At 44.0% G+C, this 14,820-nt stretch overlaps 1 protein-coding gene across 1 annotated transcript in view; it reads left to right on the forward strand.

Moving 5' to 3' along the window:
• Nucleotides 1-14,820, forward strand: part of si:dkey-178e17.1 (tricarboxylate transport protein B, mitochondrial) — a 52,662-nt gene that overhangs the window by 17,915 nt on the left and 19,927 nt on the right. The window contains exon 2 of the mRNA XM_062024234.1: nt 13,294-13,401. Within this exon, the coding sequence (XP_061880218.1) occupies nt 13,294-13,401 (108 nt within the window). The remainder of the gene's footprint in view (nt 1-13,293; nt 13,402-14,820) is intronic.

Here is a 14,820-nt window from a genome sequence, read left to right on the forward strand (position 1 = left end):
GAGCATGAAGGAAGGGTGAGACGTTTGAGCAGACGGAAGCCGATAGAGTGAGGTGAAAGCGACTCGAAGCTGCATATGTGGAATTTGGAGACAAGCTATTTTGACGTAAATGGCATGCTTATCCCAAAAAAAACTGAAAAAACGTCCTCGGCCAGCCAACTGTCCTCGTCCAGCCAACTGTCCATCGAGTGAGTCACACTTTATATTGATCATGACAGACAGCATACGCTGTGTACAAACGGAACTAAAAAATATTAGACATATCATGGTAAAAGCGCTGTAGGAACACAAAATTCTCCTTTGAATCAGGCGATTTGCACCACTTTACAATTGCACACGCAGTGTTAGTAGATCGCAAGCAACACACCCACTCATAGTACACGCTATTTTATTTTTTGCACACGCTGTCTAGCACATGGTATTTGGATTTTAGTGCATAAGGCCCACCGTTTTTGTAGATTACTGGCAACACTCCCACCAATAATACACCCAATTGTATAGTTTGCACACACTATTTAGTATGTGTTTTGTTTTGGTTTTAGTAATTGTAAATAGTTTTGCCGTATTTACTTTTTTGCTATTGTAAATTGTTTCATGAAAATTAAGTGTTCTGCTGCTGTAAAAAATATATCCATCCATCCATCCATTTTCTACCGCTTATTCCCTATACTGTAGTAAAATGCAAAATGTTTTGATATTTATTTCAAATAGTGGCCTAAAAGTTAAATTATTTGACAAGCAATGTTAGCAAGATTAAAAGTCATTAAAGCCTAATGATCTTTGCGTTTATGAACAGAACCATCAATTTAATCTCTGTGCTTTCTTGTAATTGCACTCCATAACTTGTCTACAGCACAGATGTGTCCGGAAAATGATGCTCACTAAGTGATGAAAAGTAATTATAATATAAGCTTTATTTATGTCTTTGCAGCCAAAAAAGCTATGAGTATTTTTTCTGATCATGTGAAATGTTACAATATTCATGCTGTCACCCTGTTATTAGTCGAAGCAGTTCTCATGTAAAATGTATCATCTCTGAGGACTTACTGTAATTAAGAACAATCGGTGAAACATCAGGGAGTGTTGGCCACGATAACGGAAGCCTTAACAGCCACACCAAAGTGAATAATTATTTTAATTTTAATGACCATAAATATTATACAGGTCTATTTATGGGAACCCTCCTGTTTGAAGCATCCATGACTCCTCTGGCTTCATTCTTCATCATGAAATATGGACATAATCACATTTTCTTTTATCACCCACAGGGAGGTCAAATTAACATAATGTGGATCAATAATTAATCAATTGTACTACTTATTAATTGGCTGCCACGAACGTAAGCATACATACATGATGTTGATAGCTATGCATTATTGATTGTTTGGATTTGAATTGTATTGCCTGTTGGCTAATTGAGCTTCCATATATATTTTAGAATGCCACATATTGTTTTCCTTAAAGTGGGACTGCACTTTTTTGGAATTTTGCTTATTCAAAATGCATATGTAAGACAAAAAAACATGTTTTTCTTTTTTAATGCATTTTAACTTATAAATGCAATCAAAAGGAGTCGCTTTATTCCGCCTTTAAACAGCTCTAAATAGGCACAATCAAAATAAGTAAATAAATAGTAATATTCACGAATTTTGATTGTTTTAAAGATTCCGCGGTGCATTAATTTAAAAAACGCATCAAATTTGCTTTTTTCTTCGACATCACTGATCACTACTCACTGCAGACTTCATGAGAGCCAACACACATAATAAATCATCACTTACTGTAAAAGGTCTGCTGTCATTAAGATGCCGACTGCTAGGATGTTCATATACTATTCATTTAGATGAAGAATCACTCATACTGTAATTTTCGCGAAGAAAAAAGCGGGGTGTAACCAAGCGTCTTTTCGTGTTTTTCTCGCCATCTCCGGGTCTAAATTAGATGCCAAAGTTTACCCACTGGTCAGATTATGTCTTCATCCTTCTACTATAAAGGAATGATTTAGATCATACATGCCAACATTGAGACCTCCAATATCGGGAGCCGGGGGGTGGGTTGGGGGCGTGGTTATTTACCGATAGAATTCACCAACTCGAGTATTTCATATATATTTCATACATATATATATATATATATATATATATATATATATATATATATATATATATATATATATATATATATATATATATATATATATATATATATATATATATATATATATATATATATATATATGTATTAAATACTTGACTTTCAGTGAATTCTAGCTATATATATATATTTATTTTATTTACATAAAATAAATACTTGAATTATCTATCCATTAGATGGCAGTATTGTCCTGTTTAACTTCTCTGTTCATGACTGACAAATCATTTCGGCCACCGTGTTCAATGGAGAAGTCTGTTCTACATATTTACAGGCAACATACACCTTCCCCTTCGAACTGTCCTGGATGAACTGAAATTCTTGTTTCCATTCGTTTTGGAACTAGCAAGCGTATTTATATTGTGGGAAAGCGGACGGGAGAACAGGCTGTCCCCACTCAGTCTCGGGTCCGCATTGAGCTGGAGGGGGCGTGGCCTCCAGCTGCGGCTGAATACCGGGAGTTTGTCGGGAGAAAATCTCTGCCGGGAGGTTGTCGGGAGAGGCGCTGAATAACGGGATTCTCCCGCTAAAAACGGGAGGGTTGGCAAGTATGATCTAGATTGAACTTTTACGAGCTCTGCCGCGGGAAAGCAGCTTACCAGCCGATTATGTTAACCTAGCAGCACAAGCTGTTAGCTCCTTTTGATCACGGCGCTGTAACATATTTATAGTATGTCTTCGTTACCGTTTACAACAACAATATCACTAATAGTTGGTTAATATTCAAGTCATGAAATGTAAATGGAATATAGTTGGCGCTTTTTGGACGTTTTTTTAGGGGGGGTTTTGGGCGGAATAGAGGACCTCACATTGACTCCTTTATAAACAGACTTTTATTTACGTTTATTTACGAATTAGAATGCATCACAATGATTGTGAACGATTGGCAAAATTCCCCCCAAAAAGTGCAGTTCCCCTTTAAGGATGTGACCAGATGTGTCGGATGCTCATTAGGACCAAAGTAGCAGGCAGAAGTTGTTGTAAGGAACTGTGCCTCCCCATCAGCTGGTTATGGGGCTGCTTACCTTGCATCTCTGGAGAATCTATGTTCAAAAAGATGACTGCAGACTCCTGTAAGCATGCTCAAGATATTCCATAAAATGATATTTCTGTCCTTCTAAGAACCAGCGTCCTCTGCAGTGGACTTTTTTTCTTTGGCTTTACAAATTTAGAGGAAGAAAATAACCCTGTAATGCAAGACACAAATGTCAAATTCATAGGATGCTGTTTCTCAGCAAGATACAGCCTTTAATCACAACCCGAAATAATTTGACTGTTTGGGGACGCCATTTGCCATGACTATGAACCACATGTATTTGAATCGTTGGTATTTTTGTAAATGCCACCTGTGTCCCCCATTTAAAAATGTTTTTGTAAAACTGAAGAAGGTGGACCATTTTGTCTCTACCAAATCAACAGGCATTAAGTGTGCTTTTGCATGCCAGTGTTTATCACTGTGACTGGCCAAATTACATATTTACATGACATATTTTCCATTTTATTATGGAAATGTAATTATAAACATACATACCAAACTGAACTGTTTGTTTAGTACAAACTTTGGTTTAACAATTGACTTAGATTTTTCTTAAGACTTTTGAAAGTTGCGATGGACATGCAAGTGAAACAGTTTGGTTCTGAAAACTGGGGGAAATTGTTTTGCGACTTACATGTAAGATAAGTGAAGTGGAATAGAAAAGTGGGACAGTATGTGTACCAAAATTTTACCGAGCTGTCCTGCTTGGTGGAAATGGGCTTTTGGTCAACAAAAAAAAAAACTTTTTTTTTTTTCTTGGATAATGGAAAACCGTTAGGACGGTTCAGATGATGTGAGATCCTGTTCCTTAAAAATACAATAAAATATATTCCAAACTGAACCAAACCATACTTGCCCGGTGGATATGAGGTGCAACATAGATGTTTTTTTTTGATGAATGGGATTTTTTCGAAAGCATATAGTTTTCATGATCCGAAACCCTGTTTACTTGACATTAATCAAAGTGGTTTTGATGTGTCCGGACAGAAGGCATGGTTTTTCATTTTCTATCTTAACAGCATCCACAACATGTTTTTAGCGTATCTGACAAGGCAGTTTTGTGTCTCTTCACTCTGAAAATCAATCCAATACCATTTCCATGTTGTCCCTGTGTCAAGGAGCTATGAGGATGCATCGATTTTATGACTGTGTGAGACGAGTCGCTGGGGGGATGAGGATGGAGGATAGGATTGGTGCTGCACGATAAAGATTAATGGCCATTTGGCACAACGTGTAACCCACGTTTGGCCATTCCGCCAGAGTCATTTCTAATGTGTGTGTGTGTGTGGCTGTCTGTGATGGTGTGCCTGGCTGCAGAAATGGACCAGAGAGGAAAAATGCATTGTCCTCACAGGCTCTTTTAGTGTCTGAAGATTCATCATCATGTCTGCTGTGCTTCTGATTGGCTGTTGGTCGGTTCTCTAGTACTCGAGACACATGAATGAGGTTGATTGTTTCCTCTTCCTCAAGGCGCAGCGGCCCGATTAGCCCAGATCACCACTATTGGTGTGGAGTGTTGTGGAGCTCATGTGATTTTGCTTAACCCTTGGCTAACAGAAGTGATCACATGTGTGTCATGATTCTGCTTAGCCACTGGATGATGGGGTTGGGTAGGGAGACTCCACTGAATGGGAATGAATAAAACTTCCAGTGCAAAAACCTTCCCCTAGAAGGCCAAGTTATTCGCAAAAAGTCATTTAAACATACCTTTCATGAAGAGCATGTGTTTTGTCTTTTTATTGTAGAAATAAGGGCCTGATCTATTAAGAGGCAAATAACACGTGCTGAATAGCAAGTGCTAATTATAAAATGTGACCATGGAAATACTAATTTTGTCATGTTGTCATGGTCTCCAACCTGTCCAATGTTGTTGTATAGCACACAACTATAAGTTGTAACCACAATCTACAGACAACAAACTTATTTTAGCACACTGACGGCACGGCATGCTGTGCAGAGAACCGTCGGACATTCACCCCACTGCAGCACAGTCATGCGTCAGGAATGATATAAATGCAAGAAAATGCATATAGCAAGTTGTTTTTTTATCCATCCATCCATCCATCCATCCATCCATTTTCTACCGCTTATCCCTTTTGGGGCTGCGGGGGGGAGCCGATCTCAGCTGCATTCGGGCGGTATGCACTATGCAGGGTACACCCTGGACAAGTCGCCACCTCATCGCAGGGCCAACACAGATAGACAGACAACATTCACACTCACATTCACACGCTAGTGCCAATTTAGTGTTGTCGATCAACCTATCCCCAGGTGCATGTCTTTGGAGGTGGGAGGAAGCCGGAGTACCCGGAGGGAACCCACGCAGTAACGGGGAGAACATGCACATTTTTTATATAGGAGATATTTTATGTAATGATATTTTTCCTAAATTAATGACAGCAGACACCAAAAATGCATCAATTGAATTTGTTTTAATGAGCCCCTCAAAGGGAGACAGCACTTTTTTTGGAATTAAGCCTATCGTTCACAACCATTATAGAAGACATGACGATGGATGGGTTGTTTTTATTGCATTCTAAATATTAAATAAACGTAAATAAAAGTCTGCTTACAGCGGAGCCAATTAGATTTCCTCTATTCCACCCATAAAATCCAATAAATAAGCACTCAGGCACAGAGACATTGTGGGCCGAGTACTGCAGGGGAGGAGTGGTCTTGGCCTTGGGGCCAATACACCAGCCTGGAGCAAGGCCACTCCATCTCAGAGACGCAAGCTGGTGGTCCAGGAGATACGTCGGGAAGAGGAAGCAAGAAGGTGCGCACAAGCTGTGGCGCAGGCAAAACAAGGGCAGTGGATGACATGGGAAGGAGTAGAGAAGAGGAAGATCTCCTGGAAAGAGCTGTGGGAGATGGAGGCATTCAGGGCAAGCTTTACCATCAGGGCTGCCTACGATGTCCTGCCTTCTCCAAAAAACCTCAGCCAGTGGTATGGTGAAGACCCCACATGCCCTCTGTGTCCGAGTCCAGCAACACTGAAGCACATCCTGGTGGGCTGCAAGACCAGCCTCACCCAAGGCCGTTACACCTGGCGGCACAACCAGGTGCTAAAGTGTCTTGCAGCAGTGCTGGAAAGTCGACGGACAAGTGTCAATGCCCTTCCTCCTTCGTCATCCCGTTGGCAAGCAACAACATTTGTCCGGGAGGGCGAGGGTCAAGCCAACCTCACCCCCACAAGACCAGACACTGGACAGCTAGGCGGGGCACGGGACTGGAGACTGCTGGCAGACCTGGGCCAGAGACTCTGCTTCCCAGTTGAGATTGCGTCCACCAACCTGCGGCCAGATCTTGTTCTGTGGTCAGCTTCGCTCAGGCTCGTGTACATCATAGAGCTCACGGTGCCCTGGGAGAGTGCAATGGAGGAGGCCTACGAGCGCAAGAAGTTGAGGTACACTGAGCTTGCAGCCGATGCGCAACAACAAGGCTGGAAAGCGAGGGTACGCCCAGTGGAAGTAGGCTGCAGAGGATTCGTGGCCACCTCAACATCCAGGCTCCTCAGGGAAATGGGAGTGCGAGGGAAGGCCCATCGACAGGCAGTGAAAGACCTCTCAAAAGCCGCTGAAAAGGGGAGTCAGTGGCTGTGGGTCAAGCGAAGGGACTCCACCTGGGCTTTCAAGTGAGTGATGCCATCTAGGGAGTGATCCTGGGACGCTGGGACTCACTGCTGAACCCTCTGGAGGTGTCGTGGGCCTATCAGCGAAACACTGAGGATGGGGGGCGCCCACTTGATAACCCAGAGGATGCCTTCACTCACTTGACCATCCCACTAAGTCGCATAGGTGTCTCAAGTATGCATTAGGGGATTGTAACATCTAGTCCTACACAACAGATCTGATCATCTGGTGAACCAGTGACTGCTGTGAAAGGGCAGCTGACAACAAGGGAAAGACCTTGCGACGGCATGGAAAGACAGCTGGCAGGAGGGAATAGACCCCAACGGGGCTGCCATGGGCTAGCTACCCGTGGTGGCAGGATCCAGCACGAACGGTGTATGGGTTCCACCCAAACATGGCTACGAAAAGTTCTAAGAAGAAAATACCCCCTGAGTCAGCGAGAGCGGGGGCGGAAGATGGCTCATCGGCAGAACACCCGGTAACGAACACAGGAACGGAACAGACTACGAGTTTGATGATCAGCATACCTGAGGCTCCAACAGCCACAGCAGGACACAAGCTTCAGAGCTGCGTATGTGGTTGGACAAAGGTTACTTCCACCCAAGGCCTGAAAATACACCAAGGCAAGAAAGGGTGCCTAAAGAAGGGTCAACAGGGAACTCGCATCGACAGCTACTTTCTGAGAAGCAGGTCGAGTCAGTCGACTGAAGTTCAGCAGCAGGACAAACCCCACAGTCTGCAGGACATCAACACCCCTGTCCCTGAGGAGGCAGAACTAGGCACGGGAGAACAACCTGAACCCAACCCACTACGACCTGCAACGGAAAAGAAGATCCGGGGGCGAAGGCCATTTGTCAAGTGGCCAAAATCCTGCGACGGGACACTGTGGAAGGAGGTCAACACTGATCTCTGCAACATCATAGAAGGGATCAGAGGCACCGCCATGAAGAAGTTGGAGAGAATGGGGGATCTAATCTATGCCTATGGAGTGGAACGGTTTGGAGTGGTCGAAGGAAAACGATCTGCTCCATCAATCCCCACTAAGTCCAGAAGACAGACAGAAATAGACCGCCTAGTCAAGGAGAGGAGACAGCTGAAGAAGCAATGGAGGAAGGCCACAGAGGAGGAGAAGGAGGGCATAAACCTGCTGCAGGGAGAGATCCAGAGTAGACTTGCAACACTGAGGAGAGCGGAAAACCTTCTGAGGAAGCGCAGAAGGAAGGAGCAAACAAGAACACGCTTCTACAAAGACCCCTTCAAATTTGTGAAGAGTCTGTTCACAAAGGAGAAGTCTGGAAGTCTCTCAGTGTCAAAGGCCAACCTGGAAGAACATCTTCAAAAATCCAGCACAGACGACCGACACCATGAAGAGGTTACACTCCCACCTGACATGCCACCAGTCAATCCACCAGAGCACGATCTAGACATCAGCCTACCCAGATGGAGTGAAGTAGACAAAACCGTGCGTAGAGCAAGGGCCGCATCAGCTCCAGGTCCCAACGGAGTTCCATACAGGCTCTACAAAAACGCACCAGATGTCCTGCGCTTCCTCTGGAAGCTGATGAGAGTCGTGTGGCAAAAGAAGGAGATACCAACTTCCTGGCGAAGAGCCGGTGGAATCCTTATCCCCAAGGAAAAGGACTCATCAGAAATCGGCCAATTCCGCCAGATCAGCCTTCTAAATGTCGAGGGAAAAATATTCTTCAGCGTGGTTGCTCATAGGCTGGCAGGATATCTGCAAAGAAACAACCTGATTGACACATCAATCCAGAAAGCAGGCATCTCAGGCTTCCCCGGTTGCATGGAACATACAAGTGTCATCTGGCATCAGATCCAGGTTGCCAAGAAGGAGAGAACAGACCTTTATGTGGTTTTCCTGGATCTCGCCAATGCCTTTGGCTCAGTCCCTCACAACCTCCTGTGGACCGCTTTCGACTACTTCAGGGTCCCAGCAGCTCTCACAACCCTTGTCAAGGCCTACTTCCAGGACGTCCAGCTATGCGTGACAACTGCCGAGTACACCACAGCATGGCAACACCTGGAGGTGGGAATCATGGCCGGCTGCACCATCTCCCCGCTGGCCTTCACCATGGCCATGGAGGTGATCATCCGGGCATCGCGATGGGTGGTTGGGGGACAGCTAATAAGACCTGGCCTGAGGCTGCCGCCTGTCAGAGCCTACATGGATGACCTCACAACACTCACCACAACCAAGGCTTGCACTGTACGGCTTCTGAGAAAGCTCCAAGAAAACATCGAGCTGGCTCGCATGAAGATCAAGCCAAGCAAGTCCAGAAGCATCTCTATTGACAAGGGGAAACTGTCACACCACCGCTTTCACATTGGTGAGGAACCTATTCCAACAATCTCCGAGAAGCCTGTGAAGTCCCTAGGTCGTTGGTATGATGCCTCCCTCAAAGACAAAGAGCAGGTAGATCAGCTCAGGAAGGAGGTAGCCAGCGGCCTGGAGAACATCGACAGAACCCTGCTTCCTGGCAAGCTGAAGCTCTGGTGCATGCAGTATGGACTACTTCCACGCCTATTGTGGCCACTAACCCTCTATGAAGTCCCGCTCTCTAAGGTGGAAAAGCTGGAGAGACTGGTTAGCTCATATGCAAGGAAGTGGCTTGGCCTTCCCAGGTGCCTCAGCAGTATTGGACTCTACGGCAAAGGAATGTTAGAACTGCCCATTTCCAGTCTCTCAGAGGAGTTCAAGTGCGCCAAAGTCAGACTGGAGATGATGCTACTGGATTCGAGTGATCCATTTGTAGCCCAAGCTGCCCCCATTCTGGCTACTGGGAGGAAGTGGACCCCACTGGCTGCAACTGAGCAGGCTAAAGCAGCACTCAGGCACAGAGACATTGTGGGCCGAGTACTGCAGGGGAGGAGTGGTCTTGGCCTTGGGGCCAATACACCAGCCTGGAGCAAGGCCACTCCATCTCAGAGACGCAAGCTGGTGGTCCAGGAGATACGTCGGGAAGAGGAAGCAAGAAGGTGCGCACAAGCTGTGGCGCAGGCAAAACAAGGGCAGTGGATGACATGGGAAGGAGTAGAGAAGAGGAAGATCTCCTGGAAAGAGCTGTGGGAGATGGAGGCATTCAGGGCAAGCTTTACCATCAGGGCTGCCTACGATGTCCTGCCTTCTCCAAAAAACCTCAGCCAGTGGTATGGTGAAGACCCCACATGCCCTCTGTGTCCGAGTCCAGCAACACTGAAGCACATCCTGGTGGGCTGCAAGACCAGCCTCACCCAAGGCCGTTACACCTGGCGGCACAACCAGGTGCTAAAGTGTCTTGCAGCAGTGCTGGAAAGTCGACGGACAAGTGTCAATGCCCTTCCTCCTTCGTCATCCCGTTGGCAAGCAACAACATTTGTCCGGGAGGGCGAGGGTCAAGCCAACCTCACCCCCACAAGACCAGACACTGGACAGCTAGGCGGGGCACGGGACTGGAGACTGCTGGCAGACCTGGGCCAGAGACTCTGCTTCCCAGTTGAGATTGCGTCCACCAACCTGCGGCCAGATCTTGTTCTGTGGTCAGCTTCGCTCAGGCTCGTGTACATCATAGAGCTCACGGTGCCCTGGGAGAGTGCAATGGAGGAGGCCTACGAGCGCAAGAAGTTGAGGTACACTGAGCTTGCAGCCGATGCGCAACAACAAGGCTGGAAAGCGAGGGTACGCCCAGTGGAAGTAGGCTGCAGAGGATTCGTGGCCACCTCAACATCCAGGCTCCTCAGGGAAATGGGAGTGCGAGGGAAGGCCCATCGACAGGCAGTGAAAGACCTCTCAAAAGCCGCTGAAAAGGGGAGTCAGTGGCTGTGGGTCAAGCGAAGGGACTCCACCTGGGCTTTCAAGTGAGTGATGCCATCTAGGGAGTGATCCTGGGACGCTGGGACTCACTGCTGAACCCTCTGGAGGTGTCGTGGGCCTATCAGCGAAACACTGAGGATGGGGGGCGCCCACTTGATAACCCAGAGGATGCCTTCACTCACTTGACCATCCCACTAAGTCGCATAGGTGTCTCAAGTATGCATTAGGGGATTGTAACATCTAGTCCTACACAACAGATCAGATCATTCAAAATGTGCCAACAATACTATATTTACATTTCATGGCTTGAATATTGACCAAGTATAGGTGATATTATTATTATTATATGTGCTAACGCACACAAACTATGTATAGCGGTGACCTGATCTGTGTGTCCCTATGTTTACATCATCGAGTGGTCAGCTGTTTCCTCGCTTCCCTGCTCCTTGGAAGTTTATTGTAGATCATTAATCATGCGTCTCACCTGGAAAGTAGAAGGCTGAGGACATACTCTGACAAGTTGGTGCACTTTGACAGCCATTTAGGACCCGACGGAATGACATGAAAAGACGCTTGGTCCCGTAAATCGACTCAATGGTACCAACAGAATTTGGTCGGTACCGCTAAGAATATCAGAACAGTGATCACTTTACCTAAATTACAATTGAACAGGCTGGGTTTTGACACTTGTAGATTAATCTGACTCTTTATTAAAGATATCCCGATCATGGGTTTGGATCAGGGCGATATTTGCCTTTTTGAACTGATTGGCTGATGAGCTGCCGAACCCAGCTGATCTTTACCGCAGCTGTTTCAAGTGTTTACAAGGCTAAAGTGAACGATTCCTGCAAAAGGAATGCACGCTCAGGCGCACACAATTTCTGTACATTTTCATATTCCTTGTTACAAACATGCAGGAGTTGCATGAATTCCAGGATGCTTGATGTTTTGCTAGAAAAACGGCTCAAATTCGAGCGCAAGCTGCAACGAGCGTGTCGTCTAGAAGCCGCTTCTAATATACTAATCCTTGCCACTATGGTGGAAAATAAACTACATTTCTTCCAAGTATTACTACTGGAGGACTAGAGGAAAAGGAATGGCTAAGCATGCTACACGCACACACCCAGCAGGAGGATACAAGAAGCTAACAGCTAAACCTTTCATGTAAAATAGGGATGATCGAACCGTATGGCGATACTATACTATACTTAAGTGATTTGATCGATATTTATCTTTTTAGTGTTCTTATTACAACAAAATATTTTTTGTTATAGTTTACAAACTCATGGTATATTTTACGTGTCTGGTTACAGAAAGGCTTTGAGGGCAAAACCCAAATCATTTAAATGGGAGCCGATAGTTTTTTTTGTTGCTTTTTTTAGTTGCATAAGACGCTTTATTTTGCTAAAAAATTGTATGTAGCACTCAATACCCACATATTTAATACATCACCTGATTTAAAGGAAATACTGAAGCCATTGCTTATATACTGTAGTGCATCTGGCATGGGATTGATTCCCATTCAATAAAGTCTTCACTGGCAATCATTCCAGGGAACCCTTAGTAAGCTGGGATAGGCTCTAGCTCATGCAGAGAAAAAAAGGTAAAGTGCATAGAAAATGGAAGGATGGATGGAAGGATGGAATAAGACAGATGTAGTGCTTCTTTAAGGCTTATTTTACAGCTCCTGATTGGAGTGAAGTAAAAGCCATCTTCCTTTATTGATTTCCCCTAAATCAAATCAGCTCCCCCCACAGATGAGATGCTTTAGTTGATAGAAGTAACGACATGTTAAGTAAATGTATTTAGGCATGTATATGGCAATGGACAAAAAGAAGTGTGTGCTTATTTTCTTATGCATTGCTTTTCTCTTTCCAAAAAACGTACGAGACTCCAGGGGTGTGCAGAGTGTTAATTCCAGCAAACATTTTCCGTCTGGAATCCATTTATATGCTGGCATTTAGGGCTTTTAATCGTTTTTATATTTCTATTTCCTCTTTTTGATTTGATGTTGTCTGCTTGTGTGTGCTACCAGATAATGTGTGAGTCTCACAAAGTGTGTGTGTGTGCATGCGTGCGTGTGTGTGTGTGTCATTGAGGTAATGGAGGGTCTCGGCCTGTGTAATGGAGCCCCTCCCAGCAGGCTGCATGATTTAATTAATGTCATCCTCCTCTGTATCCTTCCCAAGTCTGACTCATCGGTATTGTGCACTAAGCAATATCATTTCGGACAGCCTCCCCGAATCTATGCCAAAGTGGCTGGCGTCATTTTGAACTTGTTCTTTTGCTTAATTTTTTTTTTTACTTCACAAGCTTCCATTTCGACACCAATAGAACCCAAAATTCTTGACCTACCTTGTGATTCGTGCAACTCCTCTGACAACGTGGCCACCAGGGTTTGTGTGTCCACACGTTTCATCTTCTACCAGTTCATTCCTCCTCACTCTGCAGTACAGCTTTCAGTGTGTATGTATGGAAAGTCATTTGCAGAGTGGCTGTCATGATCCATGACGTCAAGGCACCTTGTTGTCATTCAGGGACAAGCCATTGAAGCATGTAGGCTCCAGCTATGCTAGCCTACATGCCGAATGGCCAGTGTTTCCTACAGTTTTGGTTCATTTTATGCATAGTGAAGTTGTTTGAAAATGTGTTTCTTGTATTTTCAGGTGGTATTGCAGGCGGTATTGAGATTTGTATCACCTTCCCCACAGAGTATGTGAAGACCCAATTACAGCTGGATGAGAAGGCCAACCCTCCTAAATACAGAGGAATAGGTGGGTTTTGTAATGCACTGTTTTAAATGCGCTTATAGATACATTTGCATTGACTTGTTAATATAATGTGTATTGTATGTGCAAAAGAACGGTTTTAATTTTGAACATGTTCACATTTTTTGTTTATAACTGTACTTGAAATCCCACCATGAACCAAAAATGGTATCGCAGTCTTTTGTTCATATACTAACTTGAATTTAAAAAAAAGAAACTACTGACATTGACTGCCAGACCAACACTCTTGTATTTGTGCTTTTATCTACTAAAAGTGTGTTGAAGCGCCTTAAAATAATCCAAAAGATCTGCCCGGAGATATACATCGTTCTCATATGCAAACTTGCATTGTTGCAACCGGACAATCAGCATATTTTATCTATAAAATTGTTATAATTATGCCTCTGCATAACATTGTAAGCTTATTAACTATTTAAGATGGACTTCAGTATGCCAAAACAACCCGTCATTAGACTATCACTCTGATGAACGCTGTGTAATAACTCTTCAACTATTCTGTCACTGTGAACTAACTCATGTTCACGTCATCTTTTTGCTTAGCTTTTTCCTTTCACAACTGCACGATTACTTATTAGCCCTGCACATATTAGTTAAGCACTTTTTAATATTTTTAGTTAATCGTTAATATTTATTTGTTACGTTGAACAAGAGAGCACAGTTTACCGAATCCAATTCCTTGTGGGTAAAACAAACTTGGCTCATAAAGCTGATTGTGATAATTACGTAGAAAGACTGTCTTAACGCTTATATTCAAGTTCAAAAGATTAGTATTATTATACTGGTTGAAATATTAGTACATTTTTGACAATGCCTCTTAAAAGAATTAGAATCAAAAATATTTGGGAACTGGAATGGAAATAAGGAACCGGAATCAGAACCGGAATCGTCCAAAATCAAATAAGGCCCAACCCTACTCGGAATAGACGTTGCTGCAAGTGCTGCACAAACTGAGAGATCCACAATTATTGCCCTCTTCCTTCTCAATCTTCTATGTGAAATAATACGGCCAAGAAAATGTTGACTCAGTTTGAACAAAATCCTCAAAATTGCCAGCAATGTGCCAGGACTTAAACCTACAAGAATTGCAGCCATGTTTACTTCCTTAAACACACTGACCACATGTTATGTAATATTTTGTGTGTATTTTGTGCAAACTCTGCTGACCCTTATCAGAATGCATTTTATTTTTGTAGAGTGCACGACAACATAAAACATCAGATTTGACACAAAATCTGAACTGTGCATCATACCTTACAGTGTAAACATAGCCTATGATTTACAGAATAAATACTAATAATACATTTGAAAGGCTGGTAGTCATCACTGCTCATATTCAAATTGCAGTACCCATGATCTGGTGCATTGGGAATATTGGCCAAGCAGTTCAGTTTCTGTTCTTGTAAA

This window comes from Entelurus aequoreus, linkage group LG17 (assembly GCF_033978785.1).
Source record: "Entelurus aequoreus isolate RoL-2023_Sb linkage group LG17, RoL_Eaeq_v1.1, whole genome shotgun sequence".
Taxonomy (NCBI): domain Eukaryota; kingdom Metazoa; phylum Chordata; class Actinopteri; order Syngnathiformes; family Syngnathidae; genus Entelurus; species Entelurus aequoreus.